A 24948-nucleotide genomic window follows, 5' to 3' on the forward strand; every position below is an offset into this window, starting at 1 on the left:
CTCCCTCAGGTCACATAACAGTTGTCTGTTTCTGCTCAGTTTCAGCAGAGACTGGGAAGTGTCCAGCATGAGTGTACATGATGCTGCAAGCCACAAATTCTGCATTAACTGCAGAGATATTAGAGTATCAGACAGAGAGCGAGAGAGAGAGAGAGAGAGATGGAACTAGATGCTGGCAATGCAGAGGATGTTTGTACCGTAAGATTTGCATGAAACAGCGCCCTCTTTACGTGGGAGGTGAAAGTGCAGGTCTCTGAGGTCTGGCATGGGAAAACTGAGGCCCTGCTGATCTCCCCACACAGCGCTCATGTTTCTGCCTGTTGTTGCTCCCTGCACCCCAGGTCTGTTCTATTCATATCCAGCTGCGCTGTGTGTGAGAGCGAGAGAAAGAAAGAGAGAAATCCTGCGCGAACCTAATATGCTATATGCCAGTGCACTGCAGCATTTGCCTGATGCAACTGCACATATGGACAAGAATACTGCAGATCACATATACAAAACACAAAAGCACACACACACAGGTGAAGACATATTAGGAATCATTACGGAGCAGAGAACATAGAAGAGCAGTCACCTCTGTCACGCAGGGTCACGTCCACCATTATCACAACACCTTGCTGGTGGCAGATTCAACAAAACCACCAGCTGTGCAACATTCAGCAAGACTGTAAAAAGCTTAGACCTTGTATACGCTACAGGTAAAAGTGTGTAGCCCATATTTTTTCCATATCAAGATATTGGTAGCTTAAATGGTGATTTTAATGCATGAAATTGTCTGTTTATATTTGTGACAGAATAAAAATCGTCTTACTTTTAGAAAATCACTGTTAACCTACACTGACCATTCAAAATTCCCATTATACACTTCACGAGAAAATATCATAGCATATAATGTCGACTGAATATGTTGCTTTAGAAAACGATGAAACCTTAAGGCAAGCAATATGCAACAGAAACTAATAAATTTAAAATGCACCTGGTAATCTGGAAAGTCTTAAAATCTTAGACGCTTCTGAAAACATGCCACATTAGAAAAAAAAAAAGATTTTAAAGCATGAAATTATTTAGACTGGTATTTAAAAATCAAAAACAGCATTTCAGCAACTTCAAATCAAAACTATGTATCAAAGCACCCCTAAATAAACTTGTTTGAGGTTTAATGGACTTGATGTCTATTTATATTACTTGTCTTTAATGTGAGTTAGAAATTCATTATTCACCTACTAACACCATCCTTTCAAAAACATTTTTCCACACCATTCAGTTTATTCATTAAAAAGATGCCAAAAACACACATTTCTAGCTATTTCTGCAGTCCCTCTTTACTTGATGGACTCACGTGTATGATACCTGAACATATGGAAAAACAGTAAATAAAAAAATAAAAAATAAAAACAATACTACTACTAATAAAATGCAAACATGTAAGCATATATAGTTTGGATACTAAAATAAATAGACTAAAAAAGGAGAAAATGCTTAATGTCAAATAAAACTCACTGTCACTTGATCAAGCAAATACAATGTTTACAATGTTTAGTATTTATTTGTTTGGCTGGTAAATCACTCATCTGTTTTTGTTCAGGCATTTACAAAATGGTTCATTTTGCTATGTAGCCTGAAGGTGCAATTCACATATACTCTGAATATTGCATGGCTCTGTGACAAAATTGCTTTTATTCCCCTACCGTAAGCCGGATTGGTTAAAAGTCTGCTAAATGCAAGAATAAATTTGTTGACAATGGACAACCTTTTCTGCCCCACAAAATTTCACAGAAATGAAATGTAAATATTGTAAAGTCACATTAATACTGTATATTATTAGGTCTGAGCAGTAATAAATTTAACTTCTGCATGAATAAACGTACTTCTTTATGATAAACACTTCTGGTACAGCGTTGGCTTCTCCAATATAAAATCTGGATCCTGAAGCAAAACCAGTGGAGAATCCCTGATCTAATCAAGCGCATACACATCATAAACACGCACACAAGCGCCTCTCGGGGGGTAATCGGTACCACTCAGTGCTTGCGGCTGATCGCTGCACTGAATCAGCATGACAAAAATCAATAGGATAATTTAAATGAAAAACAAAGAGTGGTGGAGAGCATTTAATTATAAATCAATTTATAAATCCATCGACTAAAAGCATCTCATTTAATATGTCGAAAATGTGCAGCCTTCTGCTATACGCATACCAGAGGACACGCAGCAGCTTACCGGACAAAATAACATATTTGGCCACTAATGTAATCTGCTAAGCAAGCATGTTAGCGAGACAGAAAGGGAAAGGTAGAGAGGGAGGGAGGGGAAAGCATTCTGGAGCATCACAGTAATGTATCGCCTCGAGCCCTCTCCCTCTTTTGCCTTACTGCACCATAATGACATGAACCAATGGATACTCAAGGTGGAAAACAGATGGAGGAGGGGCCCGAGAAGAGAAATGGGTGGGAGAAAGTAAAAGAGATGGGAGAGTGGGATGCCGAAACGGTCGCCTGTTAAACAGAAGCCATCCATAATGCAAAAACAACCTATAACCGGCATCAAACCCACTTGGAGTGTGTGTGGAGATGCATAAAGGGGTTAGGGGGTGTGATGATGGAAATAACAGAAGAGCGCAACGCTGATGAAAAGACATCAAATGAATGTGGAGGGGGGAGACGGAGGGATGTGAAGCGCAGAGGAGGGAACAGGCGATACGGGAGGAGGGGGAGAAGCGAGTGGTGGCTCGTTCTGCTGTGTAAGGAGCAGCACTGATTGGTTGGGGATTCTGTGCAGTGGCTGGTGCGGAGCTTTGTAAAAATGACACGGACACCTGCCAGAACCTCCTCCTCCTCTTTCCTGCAGCACACAGCCAAGGCCGTATAGCACTAGGCTGCCAAGCTGAGATCCCCCCTATATCGTCAGCAAGAGGCTCTGGTAAAGGCATGCTGGGAGCACCATCTCACACAACAAGCAGGCACTTACACACACCTACACGGCACGATGATATAACAGCTACTACTGGAGGGATGAAAGAGGGTTTTGGGAAATAACTGGCAGGCACAAGGTTGCACCGTAGCATATGTGTGGACTATATGTTGCTTCAGCTCACCGTGAGAGATTGTGTCTATGTCAAGCAACTGAGCCATACTGTAAAAATGTGGTAACACTTCATAATAAGGTTCAGTTTGTTCAAATTTTATTTCAAATAAAATAAAAAAAAGTAAAATGAATATTAATTAAAATTACAGCTCTTATCTGTTCTAAGGTCACTTTCAACCATTGTTTCTTGGTGCTTACTGATATACTTGATCTACACTGAATAATAATAATAATAATATGTTCATTATGTAATAATGTATATTTATTTAGTTAGATATTTATTTATAGAAAAAAAACAGTAAATATATATATGTGTGTGTGTGTGTGTGTGTGTGTGTGTGTGTGTGTATCTACTTAACCATATTTTGGGGACAAATGTGTACCCAAAAGTGAGGTAAACCTGACAAAATCTCCAAAAACCTCCCTTTGGGGACGTCCTCATTTGTAAAACGGGTTTAAAAATAAACTAAATGTTCTTTTGAAATTGTAAAAGTGCAGAATGTCTCCTGTGAGGGCTAAGTTTAGGTGTAGGGAAATAGCACATACAGTTTGTACAATATAAAAACCATTACGCCTATGGAGAGTCCCCATTTAGATAGCTAAGTAAACGTGTGTGTGTGTGTGTGTGTGTGTGTGTGTGTGTGTGTGTGTGTGAGAAATCCCATGAAATTCTCCATGAAATCCATCCCAACAACTCAAAAATATAAATCATTATTATAGGTTTAGGAAAGTGTATTGGTGTTACATAGCTTAAATGTAAATAATATAATATATTTTATCAAATACACACTGTCTTTATGCCATTCTTAACTCAAAATAAAATGTTAATTTATTAATAATTTCCAATTATTGATAATCAATGGTTGCTATGGTCTAGTTGATTTGATTAGGCATTAAACTTGAAAAAAAAAGTGCTCTCTTGACATAGTATCTCAAAGCCATGACTTCACATTACGTGGCAACAACAATTATCACATTCTCATGAGTTAATACTATGTGAATCAAACACGTCACTTCCGGTCACCATTCATTCATACCTAATGCATTAGCTAATGTCAATGAATAGAACCTTATCTTTAAGAGTTATTATACAAATAACATCAAGTGGTACCATCAAAAATAACAGTTTTAAGTAAAAAACATTTCAATATTAAAACGACTGAATCAAATGGACTGCTTTGTTACAAGAATAAACATAATTTAAATATTTTAGTCCATATTAACTTTGTCTGAGTGATTTTCTGAATCTGATGTAGGGTAAAACTCTATAAGGCATCTCCTATTAGCACAAAACATGCAGGACTGCCTCTTGCTGTGAGGTGTACGTGTGTGATGTCATCCTCTACAGAGGCCATTCTCATAACACAGCTCATATTGATCCCTCGCTGTCAGCTGAACTGCTGAGTTTACATGAATGAGGCTGTGGGAGAGCATGTATGTGTGACAGTGTTTGATTAGAAGGATAATGTGATTGAATGAGCAAAAATACAGTAGATGAAAGAAATAAGATAAGAAAAAAAGTGGACAGAGAGTGAGAGAGTACTGCCGCAACAGCCATCTGGGATAAGAGCAGGACAAGCTGTGCTCCACCCTCAACCCATCTCCATATCCCTCTCTCTCAAGATCTGGCAGGACACCAGAGTAGGGAGAAGGCCAGAGCCCCGGAACCCCAAGGGATCAGCATCTGGTACCTCCACCAGCCAGAGAAAGAGAGAAAGAGTGAGAGAGAATGTGTTTGAAAGAGAGAGAGAGAGAGAGAGAGAGAGAGAGAGAGAGAGAGAGAGAGAGAGAGAAAGTAGTTTTTGTCTCAAATACATCTACATCTTTTAAATACATTTTAAAGTAGATTTATCAAAATGTATATATTATATATATACAGGTGCTGGTCATAAATTTAGAATATCATGAAAAAGTTGATTTATTTCAGTAATACCATTCAAAAAGTGAAACTTGTATATTAGATTCATTCATTACAAACAGACTGATATATTTCAAATGTTTATTTCCTTTAATTTTGATGATTATAATTGACAACTAATGAAAGTCCCAAATTCAGTATCTCAGAAAATTAGAATATCAATTAAGACCAATGCAAAAAAAAATTATTTTTAGAAATGTTGGCCAACTGAAAATTATGAACATGAAAAGTATGAGCATGTACAGCACTCAATATTTAGTTGGGCCTCCTTTGGCCTGGATTACTGCAGCAGTGTGGCGTGGCATGGAGTCGATCAGTCTGTGGCACTGCTCAGGTGTTATGAGAGCCCATGTTGCTCTGATAGTGGCCTTCAGCTCTTCTGAATTGTTGGGTCTGGCGTATTGCATCTTCCTCTTCACAATACCCCATAGGTTTTCTATGGGTTTAAGGTCAGGCGAGTTTGCTGGCCAATCAAGGACAGGGATACCATAGTCCTTAAACCAGGTACTGGTAGCTTTGGCAGTGTGTGCAGGTGCCAAGTCCTGTTGTAAAATGAAATCTGCATCTCCATAAAGTTGGTCAGCAGCAGGAAGCATGAAGTGCTCTAAAACTTCCTGGTAGACGGCTGCGTTGACCTTGGACCTCAGAAAACCCAATGGACCAACACCAGCAGATAACATGGCACCCCAAACCATCAATGACTGTGGAAACTTTACACTGGACCTCAAGCAACGTGGATTATGTGCCTCTCCTCTCTTCCTCCAGACTCTGGGACCTTGATGCAAGGAAATGCAAAATGTACTTTCATCGGAGAACATAACTTTGGACCACTCAGCAGCAGTCCAGTCAAGACGCTTCTGACGATGTCTCTTGTTCAAGAGTGGCTTGACAAGGAATGTGACAGCTGAAACCCATGTCTTGCATACATCTGCGCGTGGTGGTTCTTGAAGCACTGACTCCAGCTGCAGTCCACTCTTTGTGAATCTCCCTCACATTTTTGAATGGGTTTTGTTTCACAATCCTCTCCAGGGTGCGGTTATCCCTATTGCTTGTACACTTTTTTCTACCACATCTTGTCCTTCCCTTCGCCTCTCTATTAATGTGCTTGGACACAGAGCTCTGTGAACAGCCAGCCTCTTTAGCAATGACCTTTTGTGTCTTGCCCTCCTTGTGCAAGGTGTCAATGGTCATCTTTTGGACAACTGTCAAGTCAGCAGTCTTCCCCATGATTGTGTAGCCTACAGAACTAGACTGAGAGACCATTTAAAGGCTTTTGCAGGTGTTTTGAGTTAATTAGCTGATTAGAGTGTGGCACCAGGTGTCTTCAATATTGAACATTTTCACAATATTGTAATTTTCTGAGATACTGAATTTGGGACTTTCATTAGTTGTCAGTTATAATCATCAAAATTAAAGGAAATAAACATTTGAAATATATCAGTCTGTGTGTAATGAATGAATATAATATACAAGTTTCACTTTTTGAATGGTATTACTGAAATAAATAAACTTTTTCATGATATTCTAATTTTATGACCAGCACCTGTATATATATATATATTTCAGTAAAACCAGTCAAAATATAGTTCTTCATAACCATTTTCCTCCTTTTCGCTGAACTAAAAATAAATAAATCAATTTCTATATTCGGTTTCTAACAACCATGCATCTACCAGGAACAGTATCAAATTTTACAAACTCGACACATTTTACTCTTAAATCATTACTTCTTATGGTGTTCATCTTTAAAAGCCTCTTTCTCCTTCTAGTACTAAAGTTTAAAGAATTACAGTGTTTTTTTGTAACTGAAATGAAGCTGCAATTAAATATAAACATTATATGAAAAACTTGACAATTGAAAAAATTGAAAATAACACTTAGAAATGTTGTCTTGCTAAATAACTGAAATGAGTTGAAGTACTAAAATTGCTAAATAAAACTAAAATAAAAAATGAAAGTAACAGAAACATTAAAATACAAAAGAAATATAGGTTATATGAAAAAAAGGAAAATAACGTAAAACAACATTACTAAAAATTTAAGTAAATAAAATTATATTATTCTTGATCTTATTTCAGACTTTGTCTTTTTTTAAATGATCATTATGAAGTGAGGCCAGTCTTCCACAAGTTATGGAGGGTTTTCAGAATACATTAAGCTCTTTTGTCTCAAAACATCAAGCAAAATTTGACTAAAATTTGAAGAACATTTGACAGCTTGATGTAGCAGTTAGTGTATGTGCTTCAGACACACTGTGCCGTGGCAATTATGCAGGAGATTCATATCTAATTTCCCCCTTTACTGCTTTTTGTTTCACCAACAACATCCTCCATTCTCTTCTGTCAAGACAACAACCAAAAAGTTTACAAAATGAAGAAAGGTATAGTGACTTTGAGCTAAAAAAGAGTTAAGCTAACTGAGACTTGTTATAGCCCTTCCATATCATTGCTCTTTTGTTTATTTTGATTGCTCCCATTGTCCTCATTTGTAAGTCGCTTTGGATAAAAGCGTCTGCTAAATGACTAAATATAAATGTAAAAAACAGCAACAACTATCTGGCATGCCTTATGAGTGCAGGATGCTGGAGTTTTGTCCAGTAACAGACAGAAGCAAACACCAGCACTGAGGCCATGTGGCGTGTGTACTCTGGATCCCCTGATAACCAACACACGGACACAAGTAATGATAGAGGGCAGAGGCTAAAGGAAATTTAACAAGACGTTAATGGCAGCATAAAGTGACTTGGTAAGTACATATCATTTGGAATAAATGAAGGCTAAAGGGGAGTCCATGGTCCAAGTAATGAGAAAAACAAACAAACTGAAGAACTTGCTGCACAGAAACAAGAAAAATAAACACATTTAAAGTACGATGTAAACATAAAAGAAATTGTCAATCATTGTTAATGTTCTTTTTTGTGTTTTATGTTGGGCTTTTTTGCTTTTTTTTTCATTTAGTTCTAATTCTTTTCTCTAGTACATATCTTTAAATGTACAGGTTAAATTATTCTTGTTTGATTTAAAGCAAATACTGAACTGATGTTCAAAGTGTTTACAAGGCTAAACCGATTTGACATTCATTATAGCACTGGTAAATATAATTCAGTACTCTTATATTACATCAGTATGTATCTTAGCAAACATGCTTAATTCAGCCGAGGCATGGAATAATATTGCATACAGCCAGACTTTATTATGTCTCTCACACACACACACACACACACACAAGCGATGGTCAGTTCTGCCGCTGTAGCAAAGCACTCTCTCTCTCTCTCTCTCTCTCTCTCTCTCTCACACACACACAGCTCAGCGCTTTAACAGATTAATTACAGTCAGTGACTGACAGGACGGAATGAACCCTCTCAAATCAGCGCATAAGAAAAGCAGCAGACACAGCGGCTCTTACAAACACAGACATAATCAAACAATCCACCTGATTACTTCTTTCCTACAGTGAGGTCCAAAAGTCTAAGAGCACTAGTGGAAATGCATTTTGCATTAATGCAAAATTTGTCATTGCAAAATCTATGAATAACAATTTGAGTGAAACTTTCAGAACGTCTTAGTGTTTAGTTTGCACTCCTTGGCAGTACTCAAGCTGCATCAATTCCACAAGTTTGAGTAAAACCTGATCATCTTGTTCTCCAAAGCAAAGATCCAAAGAGCATCTTGTGCAAAATCCTAGTATCCATATAGTATAGAGTGCATATGTGTGAGTAAACATCCTCACACGTCTGTGGTACGAGTGTAGATTGTGGTGTGGTGACTGATAGCTCAGGGAGAGCAAAAGATGAACCTTTGAGACTGAAGATGAGTATATTGCATAACAGTAGCTGATGTAGTGTGATCGAGGTAGCTCGGGGATATAGACAAAGACAGAGTGAAAGACAGACAATACACTATTGAGTGCTTTGTTTGGGAATGACGCATTGGATCTCATTGATAAAAACACTGAGGTTTTCGGCCTAATGGAGAACAAGAGAGTGACTCAACCTCCCACCAGATTCACACTTTCTATCTTTCTCTTTCTAATATCCATTCATAACATACATTCCCTAGGACCCTTTAGACGTGCTGATGCCACAACAAATACATGCAGAGAAGAGAATTTCAATAATAATAATAATAATAATAATAATTAGATTTTTTCAAATTATATATATACAATATATACAGGTGCTGGTCATAAAATTAGAATATCATGAAAAAGTTTATTTCAGTAACACCATTCAAAAAGTGAAACTTGTATATTAGATTCATTCATTACACACAGACTGATATATTTCAAATGTTTATTTCCTTTAATTTTGATTATTATAACTGACAACTAATGAAAGTCCCAAGATGGCGCCAGCAATCTATCATTGCCTGCGTCCCAATGTGCATACTATCCATCCTAAATTCTATGTGATATTAGTCATTTTCAATACTATTTAGAGCAGATAGGGTGGATAGTATGCACATTGGGACGCAGGGATTGTGTGATTATGAGGCGCCGGGCTAGACAAAAGTGAAGCGAACACGGAGAGAGAGAGCGAGTTTGTCTGAGAGAGAGAGAGAGAGAGAGAGAGAGAGGGAGAGCGACAGTGCACGAGAGATATGTAGGCTACTCATATGTGATAAGAGTACAGCGAACCAGTGTTGCGGTTTTCCCGCATAATTGGGCTATTTTGAAAATATAGTCACGAGAAAAATAACAGAGCCGTGGGTTGCAGTTTTTTGGGCTACTTTTATAATGTACCGCGGCCGCCCAAAGTGTATATATACACATGTGATCACAAAAGAAAGTTATTAAAAACACTCGATGGTGGTTTAAAGTGAGTTCTGAGTAAAAGTGTACTTTTAAACCTCTGATGGTTTTCATTTCTGTCCACACTTGTTTTTTTGGGGGGGTCTCCAGAGACCCCAGACAATAACATTTAATTTTGTAACAAGATAATAGGTTTTTTTTTTTTTTTACAAATGTAATTTTACTCTGTTTGTTAATGTTTTTACTCAACATTTGTGCAGTTTTTGGAGGATTAATGATATCTTTTAAATTTCTATAAATAAATAAATAAATATTTATTTAAATAGGCTTTTTACAAAAAAAACAGCATTTGATGTAAAATTCACTTTATAAAAGGCCCAGATTTCTAACTTTCATTCATGGGGATAACATGGATCATTTTAAATGATTTAATGTAACATTTATACCCATTTTTTGGAAAATGCAGTTTTAAAATAAAAAAACAATCACTTTAACCACTAGATGGCTATAGAGCTCCACTATATGCTATTTGCTATTTGAGAGACCTGAAAGATATCTTTTCACAAGTTGGATTCAGTTGGATTCATATCTAAATATTATAAAATCACAATTATAATAAAAATAAAATATTTTTTGTCAAAGTTTAGTATTTTTTGTACTGAAAAACCCCAGTTTTTCAATAATGTTACATTATGATTAGAATCAAACCTGAACAAAATGTTACAAAGAGAAATGTTGGAGTCTTAAGATTTTATCATTTATTTCAATTATCTATTTTTAATATAATTCTACAATTTTAATCAACATTTCAGTTACTAACTGTAACAGAACAAAAATGAACAGAAATGAACAGTTATATTACATATGAACACATGAACTGAACAGCAATAACAAGTGAGCAAATAAAGCAGTAAAAAGATAAAATTTAGTAAAAGAAATCTAACAACGAGGAACAATAAGTGTGTGTGTGTGTGTGAGAGAGAGTGTGTGAGTACACATTGTCGGTGTCAGTGTCACCACTTTATATTTGTGTTGGTTCTGCATTTTGGATGATTTTATTTGACAAATTATAGCCTTACAAATGTGTGTGTGTGTGTGTTTGTGTGTGTGTGTGTGAGTGTGAGTGTGCACATTTTCAATGTGTCAGTGTCACCAATTTATTTTTGTGGTGGTACTGCATTTTGGATGATTTTATTTTACAAATGATAAGAGAACAGTTTTTATAGTCTCAAAAATGTGTTCCTCTATATGTGTGTGTGTGTGTGTGTGTGTGTTGCGAGCAATATAATTTAGCATTGTGGATGTTTTTTGCATTGATGGAAGTGTGCCACTTTATTTGTGCCATTTCTGTCGATGTGTTCTGCGTTGTTTCTGATTTTGATGATGAATTTTGTCTATTTTGATTGCGGGGTCTCCAGAGACCCCGAAAACCACGAGTGTCACAAATGTTGTCACGCTAACATAAAAACAGATATCATTCCAATTTTTATTTTTTTTTGTAGATCTAGAAAGTGTTGAGAGCCGTAGAAAGTTTCATACCATTTGGACAAAGGGAACAATTTTAAAAAATTGAGCAAAAGTCATTTGGGGTCAAAAAGATAGTTTGTCATGCATTTCTTTATTTCAACACATTTACAGGTAAATCCTAGTATTTTAAGCTTGTGATTAATCGTGATAAGTTATCGAGATAATTTTCGATAACACTTACTTCATTTGAAAGTAGACACTTCAAGCTTTCTATAGAGATAACTCCCATGTCTGTGTGTTGAGTATTCGCCGAGTTACAGTTCATTTTAGTGACGTGTTTCAAAAAGGAGGTCGCGGAGACAGAGAAGACAAAGACCACACCCGGTTTTTTTCTTTTTTTCCCAAAACCACAAAGTTTTGTTGTAATCGTAAGTGTACACAAAAAAGTAGACACTTCACAGTTTCAATTGATGTATAGCACTTATTTGTGTGACCAAAATCAACAGAATATTTTTAGTGTTTTTTGCACTGATAAGAAAAACATGAACTTGTCTCGGCGAGACAGCCGACCCCAGAGGGTTAATCACAGTTCATGACTGTGATTAACGCGATTAAATTTTTTAATCAATTGATAGCACTAATATATATTATATATACACACACACACACACAGACACACACACACACATATATATATGTATGTATGTATATATATATATATATATATATATATATATATATATATATATATATATATATACAGTATATATACACTATACACACTTAGTATACATCTATGTATATGCACTAAAAATTTACATTTACATTTAGCCATTTAGCAGACGCTTTTATCCAAAGCGACTTACAAATGCGGACAATAGAAGCAATCAAAACCAACAAAAGAGCAACAACATCCAAGTGCTATGACAAGTCTCGGTTAGCCTAACGCAGTACACGTAGCAAGGTGTTTTTTGTTTCTTTTAAACGAGTAGATAGAATATTTTTTTAAAAAAATCTTTTTTTTTAAGAAACAAGTAGATAGAATAGAAAAAAGAAAGCTAGTGTTAGTTTTTCAAGAAAAGCTAGCAGTTAGAGAATAAATATGCAATTGATAGATGGTCAAGTGTGTGTTTTTTTAAATAAAAAGAAGACAGATAGATAAAATAGAATTAGAATAGAGAGTGCTGGAGTAAGAGGGTCAAATAAAGATGGAAGAGATGTTTTTAGCTGTTTCATGAAGATGGCTAAGGACTCATCTGCTCGGATAGAAGTGGGCAGGTCATTCCACCAGGAGGGAACGGTTAATGAAAAAGTCTGTGAAAGTGATTTTGTGCCTCTTTGGGAAGGCACTACAATGCGACGTTCACTTGCAGAACGCAAGAGGGCACATAGGTCTGAAGTAATGAATTTACATAAAGGGGTGCAGAGCCAGTGGTTTTGTAGGCAAACATTAATGCCATAAATTGTATGCGAGCAGCTATTGGTAGCCAGTGCAAATTGATGAACAGAGGTGTTACCTGCGTTCTTTTCGGGTCATTAAAGATTAATCTTGCAGTGGCATTTTGGACCAATTGTAGAGGTTTGATGGAAAATATATTTGTATCTCTCTCCCTTTCTCTCTCTATATATATTATTAATCTGTCTCCATTAATGTATTTTATTATTGTATGATATTTTTAATATTTGTTATTCACTTTGTGTAATTGAATTGTCTTGTCATATTAGAATTTTGGCTTAAAGGACCTACAAATAGGCTCTTAGTCTAAAGTAGTCTAAGTTAGTCTATGTATTGACAAAGAAAACACACATGCAAAACTCCCTGACATACACAAAAAGCATGCTTCTCTTACACACACACTCCCTCCATCGAGGTGAAACTGAGGAAATAAGTAGCACAGCATTTTTTTTCTGCTTAGTATTCTATCCTGATAACTGCGGCACACTACACACATTTGTCCTTGCAAATTTTCCGTCTCTCTTCCTCTCTTCATCATAGCGCTACCCGTAATCACTCCTTCCCGATCTCTCTCCATCGCTCTAACACTCTCTCCTCCTTGCATGTCACTTCTCTCTCCGTCTGAGCTGTAGTCTGGCAGTGTTCTCCTTCTCTCTGTACTCTATGCCATTAGCTGGGATGACAGAGTGCCTTTCCCTTTGTCCTTAATCCAAGTGAGAGCCCCACTCTGAGAAAATGCTAAAAGCTAGCATGCAGTGGCTAGTGCCAACTGCACAGAGGTGCACAAACTTCTCTTAGATGTATGCATACACAACTACGACACAAAAGCATACAGATGTGGAAGTGTGCATACAAACACCTTTGATTTACACACAATTTCAAGTCAAAAGTCATTATCTCAGAACTCTTTCACACACTGCAAGACAAGATTTTCCTACATACCTAAATTGTCTAAGCTAGTTTGCTGGTTTTAGCTGGCCTCCCAGCTCTGACTATTTGATGAGACTGACTGAAGAGACTCTATTGACTGTCTATTGAAGAGGTTTGAGGCATTTTTCAGATTGTCAGGCTTCACACTGTGGTCATCTTTCCTTAGTTTCTGTAAACATCAGCAAGCTGTCTTAAAAATTTACTGTTACTGTTATTTTAACCTTATTCAAAAGTACTGTTCATCTCTAAATGTTTAAATCATGTCCAGCCACATTAGATGAACTCCAGCAGACCAATAAAAGATGATGTCCTAAGACATGATATCACATGACCGGCCAAATTCTACTTATTTTATCAAGGTGCTATTCGAAGCTTAGCTGATATGCAGCTCCACTGCTTCTATTGTAAAAGAAGCAAATAACCTCAAAAATATGAGCTAAGTGTAATGTTGTAGATCTTTATTTTTAGTTTTTTAGCATTTTAATTAAAATTATGGTAATATAACTACATTTAAATAATTGTTGGACTTATTGGGGGCCCCCTGGAACCTTGTTGAGAACATTTCTACAAGTGACGATGTTTGCTTGTGTGTTATGTTGCATCCTATAGAAGGTCGTTTCCACCACTGAATTAAAAATAAAAAGGTAATTGCGACTTTTTATCTCACAATTCTGACTTTTTTCCCTCAGAATTGCAAGATATAAACTTGCGAGTTATAAAGTCAGAATTGCTTGATATAAAATTGCAATTGTGAGTTATAAAGTCAGAATTGCGGGATATAAAGTCAGAATTGAGAGACTTTTCTTCCTCCGATTTGCAAGTTTACTGACTTTTTCTCAGAATTGTGAAATATAGAGTGAAATTTTGAAAAAGTCAGAGTTCCGAGTTTGTATTATGCAAAAAGTCAGAATTGTGAGGTAAAAAGTCGCAATTACCTTTTTTTTATTTTTTATTCAGTGGCGGTTCAGGCTTCCATAGTATCTACACCACTAGTCGTCAGTATACATCCAAAGGCAGACATCAGCCTGTGGAACATGAAAAAAAACTGCTGCGTGCACCTGTAGAGCAAATATTTGACGCATTTCAGCTAACAAACGTCAGCCATCTTTATTCTTTCACTGTCCAGCGCTCATTTACCTTTTTCTGTCTTTTCCCTACCATTTATTTTTGAACAAGAGCTTCGTCTCTCCATTTACCACCTTATCTTTGCTCTCATTCAGTCTTACTCCCTCATTTCTCATTTGCAATTCCCCTCTCCCTTTCCTGCTCCTCCATCCAGCATGCTGCAGTATTACCACCATCAGCATCTTATGAACGCTGCTCTTTCTCTCCTCGGTTCCAGTGTGCTCACACAGACACACGAGCATGCAATCTAGCCACATCCATGGGGAAAGGGTTTATCTAAAACTGGCAGGGAAAAAAAATCGCTTCATACTAATAGTCTGGTGTGTGTGTAATGGAATGACAGCGTCTTATTGGGATTAACATGACAGAACAAGCATATACTATATATAAAGTAAAAGTGCCATGATACATTACAGCACCATGGTTTCCCCCTTCCCCCCTTCCCCCATTCCCTTATTCTTCCTGTCACTAACTCTTTCTTCCTCTGTCCCTTTCTAACTCTCTTCCTCATTTCCAGTCATAGATCAGTTTCTCCTGCCCTATGCAAAAATTAAATCTTGTGAGAGTGTGCCTGAGAAAACGCAAGGGATTTGGTGGGAAACGGAGGGGTGGGGGTGGAAAGAAAAAGAGAAATATTCTGTATGTGTGTCATATATAGTGTTTCCATAAGAGACCGCAGAGTCCCCCTTGTGACTGTTATGAATATATTTTCAAGTGCCATGAGCACAGACATCCAAATAGATGTTGTCACTCTGGGAGTGCGTGTTGGTTTTTGTAGTTCCAAACATGTATGACTTTCTTTGAAACATTTTGAAAAATGTCCTTCTGTCCTCTCAAAGAAAGTCAGTGGCGTCAGAATCAGAATCAGAATGAGCTTTATTGGCCAAGTATGTTTACACATACAAGGAATTTGTTGTAGTGACAAATTCTTCTTCCCTCAGGACATCAGGCTCCTAAACTCTAACTCTGTGTCATAACATCACTTGACTCCATGTTAATATCAATATATCAATAAGATATTCATAATTTTTTCTACCTCGTATTGCTGCTATTTAAATACCCTGTACAACTTTTTTGCACATTCTTTTGCACATTCCTGTTATATTAATATTTATGTCAACAACATACTGACCTGCACATTTATATTTATATATTTTTTTATCTTTTATTTTATTTTATTCTACTTTTCTTTTTCTTGATATTTGTATTCTATACAATTGCACTGTCCTTGGAGCGGACCTGACTTACATTTCTCTGCTGGTTATACTCTGTATAATTGTGTATGTGACGAATAAAAATCTTGAATCTTGACAGAAGCTCCACAGTGCAACAGAAAGACAGCAACAGGACAGGACACAGATAATAAAATAATAACAACAAATAACCAAATAGGCAATGTACAAAGCAGCAAAAACACAATATATAATATAGACAACTATGTACTGTATGTACAGGTCAAGTATGTGCAAATTAGAAATGAGAAAATAAAAATAAAATAAGTGAGTGTGGTGAATGGATAATGTATTATAGTTGTGTGTTCCACATTTATTGTTCAGTGTTCATGAGATGGATTGCCTGAGGGAAGAAACTGTTCCTGTGTCTGGTCGTTCTGGTGCCCAGAGCTCTGTAGCGTCGACCAGACGTTAACAGTTCAAAGAGGGAGTGTGCTGGATGTGAGGGGTCCAGAGTGATTTTACCAGCCCTTTTGCTCACTCTGGATAAGTACAGTTCTTGGAGAGTGGGGAGGGTTGTACCAATGATTCGCTCAGCAGTCCGGACTACCCTCCGTAGTCTTCTGAGGTCAGATTTGGTAGTTGAGCTGAACCAGACAGTTACAGATGTGCAGAGGATGGATTCAATGATGGTGGAGTAGAACTGTTTCAGCAGCTCCTGTGGCAGGTTGAACTTCCTCAGCTGGCGAAGAAAGTACAACCTCTGCTGGGCCTTCCTGACAATGGAGTCTATGTGAATATCCCACTTCAGGTCCTGGGAGATGGTGGTGCCCAGGAATCTGAATGACTCCACTGCAGTCACAGTGCTGTTCATGATGGTGAGTGGGGGGAGAGCAGGGGAGGTTCTCCTGAAGTCCACGGTCATCTCCACAGTTTTGAGCGTGTTAAGCTCTAGGTTGTTAAGACTGCACCAGACAGCCAGGTCCTTAACCTCCTGTCTGTAAGCAGACTCGTCACCGTCCTGGATGAGGCCGATCAGTGTGGTGTTGTCTGCAAACTTCAGGAGCTTGACAGAGGGGTCTTTAGAGGTGCAGTCGTTGGTGTAGAGGGAGAAGAGCAGTGGGGCGAGTACGCAGCCCTAAGGAGCTCCAGTGCTGATGGTACGAGTGCTGGATGTGAATTTACCAAGCTTTACTAGCTGCTGTCTGTCTGTCAGGAAGCTATTGATCCACTGACAGACGGAGGTGGGGACGGAGAGCTGGGTTAGTTTATTCTGAAGGGTTTCCGGGATGATGGTGTTAAAAGCGGGGCTGAAGTCCACAAACAGGATCCTCACATGACACATAAGTCCCTAGTCTGTCCAGATGCTGCAGGATGAAGTGCAGTCCCATGTTTACTGCATCATCCACTGCATCGTCCAATGTTGTTTTGGATTTTAATGGCTTTCAAATTATGGGGGGAAAAAAACAGTTGAAATATTCAACAGAAATGTTCCTCAGAAAAAATATGAAGTCATACAGGTTGAGGATCAGTAAATAGATGATTTTTGGACAAAATGTCTTTTTAAGTGTAGTATGTAAAGCTTTACTACTTTAAATGACTTTTTTTATTTTATAAGAGTCATGATTAAAAAAATGTCAATTTATTATTAGACACAATAAAACACAATTCAGAGTAACTGCACAAAGCTTGGTAGAAAAAAATTAGAGATGGCGGAACCAACCACTTCTGTTTATTTTAGCTGATTTAAGTTGCAGACTAGTAATTTGTACCTTTTTTTACACTTTTACAGTTTACTGCACTTTGTTATTACTCTTGGTTACACTAATTATTTACCTATAGCAGCTAATGAATAAGACATCTTGCACATTCTCAGCAGCTTACTACTGAGAGCTTACTACTGCATTGAAAAAAATAAGGTGGATAAACACAGAATCTTCAAAAAAAGTCTAAAAAATTAAATAAAAGTAATTGTCTATAGATGCCAAGCTTGTGTTTGTTGTGTCTTGTGCTTTGTTCCCCTTATGCCCATATTTGGTCCTTCCTGTGACAATAGAACTAAAAATGTCTCTAGTAGTGTCAATGAAAATGGATTGTTACCTAATATTTGTGTTTGCCTTGTATTTTTAATACTAGCTTATCAACATGCTAATGACAAACTCTATTAAAATAAATTTTAAATTGAGTCTCCCGAATGGAACGATAAGAATAATTCAGCATTTGACCTGCAAATTAAGCAGACTGCTAAACACAAAAATGATGTCTGTGGGTCAGAAGAGTTAACATCCCGTTGGGCCCACATGGACCTCTGGGAGGTGTGTAGGCTGAAATACAAGGGTTTTCTTTTCTGTTTTTAGCTGACTGTCCCCCTGTGACCAACGAGTGCTCGAGAGAACGGGGTTTCCATTTGCCCAGTTAACAAAAAAGCTCAAGGGGTGCAGAGGTTGACCAAAATGAGAAGGAGTACTGGGCATCCTATGATTATTTTGGCAGTATAATGGTTTTGCTATGAAAAAAAAACCTTAAAGTAGGTTGTTTCACACTGATAACTTGTTGGCTCTGGCATCGGCTGGTCTTCAACACCTATTTAAAATGCAAAGTAGGAGTTCTGTACCGCGTATAGCACCAAATAGGTACAAGCTCACTGGCAGACTAGACTTCAGGGTGGATGACGCTCACTGGGATGTTGATGTAGTCTACTTTAGAAAAGGCCGAAGCAAACAAAATCCCTCGAGCCAGGAAAGATGCCTTGTAAAAGCAAATACTCTGCAACTCGGACAGACTCATTCACCGGCGAGCTGGACAGCGGCCTGTGAAGGAGGGGGAAAAAAAAGCACACTGCGACTGTAGATTCAAGCGCATCCAGCGCTCTACCTCTCATTCACCGATTTATTGGTCTCAGCGTGACTGGTTCAATAAGCTTTATTATCATGCACTTTGCTGCTGCAATGTGTGGCCAGAAGACATGTGCAGTACAGATACTGCATAAAACCCAAGTCACCCTGGTGGTTCAGTTAAGCTTTCCCTGCCAGGTCAGGATTGTGTAAATGAACTGTACAGGAGAAAGAAGAGGCCTGCTTGTTACTGAGAGGAACGAGATCTTGTCCCACATATCCCTCATTTTCTTACTATATTTAGAGATGTAGTAAAAGTAGAAGAAAAGTGGGGGAAGATTGGAGGTGTGTTCATGGGTGCCAAAAGCGGTCTCATCTGAAAAGAAGTATTTACAGCCAGACGAACTCTGGTTACAAATGAGCATGATCATTACAGGGAACACAAAAGGTAATTGATACTTTTAAGAAACTGATAAACACAAGCCCATTTTAGAAGAAAAAGCTTGCGGTTAAAAGGAAAGCATGCAAAAGAATCCAATCACACTCGATGTGTTGTACACAGAGGGATGCTGTGGTCTATGCGGCCCTTGAGGATGCGCTTCAAACATGTTTGCAATGAATAAATCAAATGTTGCAAATGAAGCAAGGAGTAATATTCATTTGCCAATGCAAGAGAAAGGAGCGACACACTTTTCAAATAGTTTCAGGTCCCTGGAGTCCTGAGATTGAATTATTTTCAGTTATTTTTGGCACAACTATTCAGCATTCAGTGTCACTAAATGTTTACAAACACCTGGTGGGGAGACAGTACTATATGACGGGTATGGGACATTTGTGCTATTGGGAAATCCCAAAAACTAAATCAAGTTATTGACAAAGGATTTGAGCCCAATGTGTGTGGATATGCTACACTTAAAATTATGTTTTTTATTAATACTGGGAATTAAATAGTGGTAAGGTGAACAGTTTTTGTTAAGCAACTTAATTTGATTAGAACAACAGAATGAAGTATTGGAAATGCATACTTTTCCCTCCAGTTATTCTACAAAATCTTCCCCCATCCATCGATCCATCCATCATTTCTTTGGTTTTCCCAGACTTATTCCCTCTAGTTTCCCCCCAAAAAAATCTTCCCCCAATTTAATTATTTGTTTAAATATTTGTCTTTTAGATAAATGATGATCAAATGTTTGCAGGTATGCTGTACCTAAAAAGGGGTGTTATTCATAATGGGAATTCAATATTAATAAGAGGAACAGTTAAGTCATTTACTCTGATTAGAATATTAGATTACAATATAAGCACTGGCAATGCAGACGTTTTTATCCAGTTTTTTCCCCACAAAATCATTGCCCAATTTATTTATTTATTTTAATATATTTTACATATTCTGTTTATTTATATATTTTTATATTTATTCAAGATATTTGTTTGCAGGAATGCTACACCTAAAAATTTAATATTATTCATGCAGAGAACTAAATATGTTAAGGTAAGGTGAACATCTGTTGTTAAGACACTTACTTTGATTAGAATAAAAATAGATTAGAATAGTACTGGCAACAAACATAGGCGTGCAGGCCGATATGATACACAAAAATGCTGTCTAAGTAGGAAACTCACTAGGGTTTGAGACACAGCCATCGATTGAGGGTTGATCTACTAAAACATTCCACATGTAAAAGCAATTATTAAGTTTCAAAACAAACGTACATTTCTAAATACATACCAGACCATTTACCTGAGGTGAGGTAAATTGGGACATTAATTAAAGGTTTTCTGCATATATATTATTTACGTGTGGGAACAAAATACACAGAGCACTGCAAAGTGGGATTATTTTGACTATGGGCTGTTGCTAAGAAACGCCGCTAGAGCTCTGTACATTTAATAGTTGTTCATCCTTATCGAATAGGATTTTACACGTGAATGACTATGCACCCGCAGGTTGTTATCCATCGGCTCATACAACATGTGCTCGACTACAAGCTTGAGATGCTGAACAACAGTAAAGCAATTCCGATCATTCTGCATACTGTGCATTTGCTCCTCATGTAATTGTCATTGAGGGGGCTTTATTTTTGTGATCTCTATTGCCTCTTTTTGAATCAACCTGCCATAGTGTGTAAAGTGTTTTTTGCATCTTCTCCTCTCCAGGTGATGCACCTTCTGTTCTACTTCATCACACATAAATGACAAATCTTTACGCTACAGAGATAATTGTCAATTAGATTAGTGCTTTTCAAACTAGAGCTCGGGGACCTCAGGAAGCCACAAAAGTGTGTAAAATAAATAAAAAAATATATATATATTTTTCACAATATAAGTTGTAAATTAAATTCAATTAACTTTTTATGGGTAGAAAAAAATACTGTGTCAACGTAATAGAAAGTAAATACTTTTTTTCAGATAATATTTTATATTAATTTATTTTCATTTAAAATAAAATATTTTCACAATATAAATTGAAAAATAAATTCAATAAAATAAAATAACATAAAATAAAATAAAGTAAAATATTGGTGGGTATGAAGAAAAAAATACACTGTGAACTTAAAGTAAATATTTTCCAGATTTATAATATTTTTTTCACAATATAAATTGTGTTTTTATACATCAACATCTATTTGTCTTCTATGTTTTAGGAAGGGGCCCCTTGCAATCCATTCATCATATCTGGTAGTTCATGGAATCAAAAAGTTAGAAAACACCTGAATAAAATGACACCGTAGGTTGGTAAATGTAGTTAACAGTTATCTGAATGCTTTAATCTGGCCAATGAGAAGCCAGGGTTTGCTGCAACTCTTCACCTATGTACAGGCTCACTGGATCATCCGATTTAAACCAGGGATTTAACCAGAGAGAGATACAGCTCTCAGTCTTGCCTTCATAAATCAACTCAAATACTCAAGCTGTTTATGCTATACTGCCTGACGCCACAGTCTTTTGAAAGTCAGCATGTACTTTGAAGACACCTTCACCCTCTTCGCAAATGCTTGAAATGAAAATTTAATCAGTTAAAGATGTAACCAAAAATCTAGATAACACACACCTTTCATGCATTTGCATACTTTTAGATTTATAAAAAGTGACTAACAGCATTGCTTGCACACACAAACAAATGCACAGGCTCTGCCTCTGTTGCTGTTATTCAGTTGCTCTGCAGCAGAAATCAACGCGCAGTCAGCTAGTATGAGACGCCGCAGTGTTACGCTATAGCACAGCCAGAGAAAGGGACATGGAGGTTGTAAGTGATGATTAGCAATCCGGCACGAGGCCCTGCACCCATACAGCAGCCCAATAAAACACCATGCATGTCATGGTTGATAAAAGACCTCCGTTCAATGACAACGCAGTAAAACGATGACGACATCTCTCCCTCCCCTTGAGAACTGTGAGAAGAGCTGGGTAACTTCAAACGCATTAAGAGCAATTCTGCAATCAAATGCAACTCAAAATGCAATTGAAAAGTGATCAGTTAAATGGAACCCTGGGCTCATTTCAAGAAAGCAATTGTGTATCGACTGCTCATGACTACAATCTATTGACCCAGATGTGCCGCGGGAGATAAATATCTTAAATAACCAGCCTGCGATGATAAAGGAGATAAATGGACGCTGTTCACTAGCTTGTGAATGACGTTCTGAGAGGCAAATGGTGAACTGCCTTTTATGTACTCCAGCTGAAACGTCTCTTAACCAACAATGGTCAGTAAGTGACTTTGGTTTCCTAAAATTTCTATAGATTTGTAGCTATATAACTAAAAAGATTATTGTCTGACAGGAAAAAAAAAACTGATCACTGGCTTAAAAAGGCAAGTAAAAGAATTGGTGCATCTAATTGGGCTGCAATCTGTGTAAAGTCTATGAATTCATATGACCTTATTATGCTCATTATCCCAAAATTGGGATCCCAAGTGTGGCACCCAGAAAAAAAGAAAAGAAAACTAATTTAAGCTTCAGGTCTGGATGTGAGATGGATGTAGAGATGATCAGGTAATTGTGGTGCCAGTGACATACAGGGCTTCTGTTAGCAGGAAACTGATTCAGTTAAAAGTAAGACCCATGGGAAATTCAGTAGTTTCCGGGATACCGTGAAGATCCTGTGCTTCCAAAGTGGATACATACCTAAGCACAACCTGACACCAGTAACTTGTTTTGCTAAGCTAGAATTTTCTCAAATACCGTGCCTGATTTAACCTATAGCATTTTAAGGGTCACATCATTTACGTGATAAAATATACAAAACTATAAAGTTTGTGAGCATAAAAACATGCTTACTGTCAGGCACGATTGTTCCAGCAAAGCAGGAACAAGTGGGAAAAACGTTCTTCTAACATAAAAACATTCACAGTTTGCAAGGTAATGCAGTTCATAGCCAAAACTCAATAGTGTCCACCTCAGGGTAAATGCCCTTGTGACGTTCAATATCGTAGGGGTCTGCCAGGTACCGTTCTGCAGTATGGACAACAGCGAAATGTATAAACACTGGCGGTTGAGATATGAATGCTTGTGGTGTCTCATAATTAAGAGTTATTTTTTGCGATAATTACCGTCTGACTGATAATTATTCGTCTTGCTAGACACCTATTCAGCAAATAAATTGACATTAATATTGATTTCAGTGGAAAACATTTTCTTAGCTTACTTGTAGTGACCACATCTATGTAGGAAAGAGTCATTATTAAGAAATAGAGTATTTCACCGCTGAATGCTGCGAATGACGAATTACAATCAACTTTTTACAATCAATGTTCTTCAACCCATTAAAGCAACTTTCCTTTCAACATTCAAGTGAGGTTGTAATAACATTAGAAGCAGAAGCAAAGAGATAAGTTTTAAAAAAGCGCGACAAGGTGCTGAGGATGCGACTGCGCATGCTGAGAGCTCGAGACGCAGTGTTCACCGGCAAATAATGCGCGTGGAGACAGTGACAGACAGCGAGACAAAATACTGCATTTATCAGAGAGAATGACAAAGAAACGCTTCTAATAACGAACCCGAGTCTTCTTCTCTCCGAACGCAGATAACAAACTTTCCAAAAGTTTACAACTTGTGCGACAGAGAGTGGACCATTGCAGCTCTTTCTAACCAAGCTCATAATTAACAAGTACACGAGAAATATCCGGTCAAATACAAGCTGATCGTGTAGGTAGGCTATCACATGAACGCTTATGCCTTAAAGTGAGCTTCAAACTGCTACAGACACGTTTAATAAAGCAGACTAGCAAAATACCGGTGCATTCACTCACCCTGGCGTATTTGGAGGAGTAGGGGTCCTCAAACAGCGCCCAGATGCGCGGCCGCCAGATACTCCACCAGCTGCTGTTGCGACCATCCTCCTGTAGACACAACCTCTTCAAGTCCCCGTCCGCACCACCCGTTAGCGCCGGGTCGTCCTCTGGCAGGTCCGGCTCGGGCGTCTCGAAGCTGTCCAGCGCTTCCTCGGCGTCCCGATGCTGTCGGTAGTTCATCCAGCAGCAAGCCTCCACGTCTGTCTCGTCGATACCCCAGAACGCGAGCTCCTCCTCGAAGAGAGGACCGCAGACATCGTTGGGACAATGCAACTTCCCTGTGCGGTAATAATTGAGGATAAAAGCAAAGGTGTTGGGGTGGCGGTCAAAGAAGAACTCGTCGGATTTGGGGTCATAGTCAAAGTTACTGAACGCATCTGGCTCCGTGAGCCAGGACAAGCGCGTCCCAGGCAGCGTCTTCAGTGTGCTGCGGTACGTCTCGTGCCGAATCCCCCCACAGTTTATCACTATTTTCTCGCTGTCTGACGGACAAGTCATGTCTGCGCTGTAACATGCTTTGTTGGACGACTTGTTCCCACCCTTGCGCCCTTTGAAAGAGGAGACACACACCGAATTGAGCATAGATGAGCAGGGGGAGGGAGAGGAGGAGAGAGAACCGACAGGGGAGGGGGGGGAGGAGGAGCCTGGGGTGGGAGAACAGAAGAGAAGAGAAAATTAGTGATGCTCATACCTTTTATACAGTATCAGACTGGTCAAAGTAGCCTACCCTTTAACTCATCACATCGTCAGTTCTTGCACCGGTGACTAATAGCTCTCAACCACAGGAAAAAAGGTACAAAAGCTGTCACTGGGGTGGTAACTTTTAAAAAGTTATTACACACTTAGAGTTTCTTTATTGGAATCTATGTTTCCACAAAGAACCTTTAACATCCATGGAGATTATTCAAATGTTCCTTACA

At 38.0% G+C, this 24948-nt stretch overlaps 1 protein-coding gene across 1 annotated transcript in view; it reads right to left on the reverse strand.

Moving 5' to 3' along the window:
- LOC306851797 (voltage-gated potassium channel KCNC1-like) overlaps positions 1-24634 on the reverse strand; it is a 60188-nt gene extending 35554 nt beyond the window's left edge. The window contains exon 1 of the mRNA XM_079388242.1: positions 23987-24634. Coding sequence (XP_079244368.1) covers positions 23987-24610 — 624 coding nt within the window. The 5' untranslated portion in view covers positions 24611-24634. The remainder of the gene's footprint in view (positions 1-23986) is intronic.
- Positions 24635-24948: the final 314 nt, after the last annotated feature.

Source organism: Barbus barbus, assembly GCF_936440315.1.
Source record: "Barbus barbus genome assembly, chromosome: 3".
Classification (NCBI taxonomy): domain Eukaryota; kingdom Metazoa; phylum Chordata; class Actinopteri; order Cypriniformes; family Cyprinidae; genus Barbus; species Barbus barbus.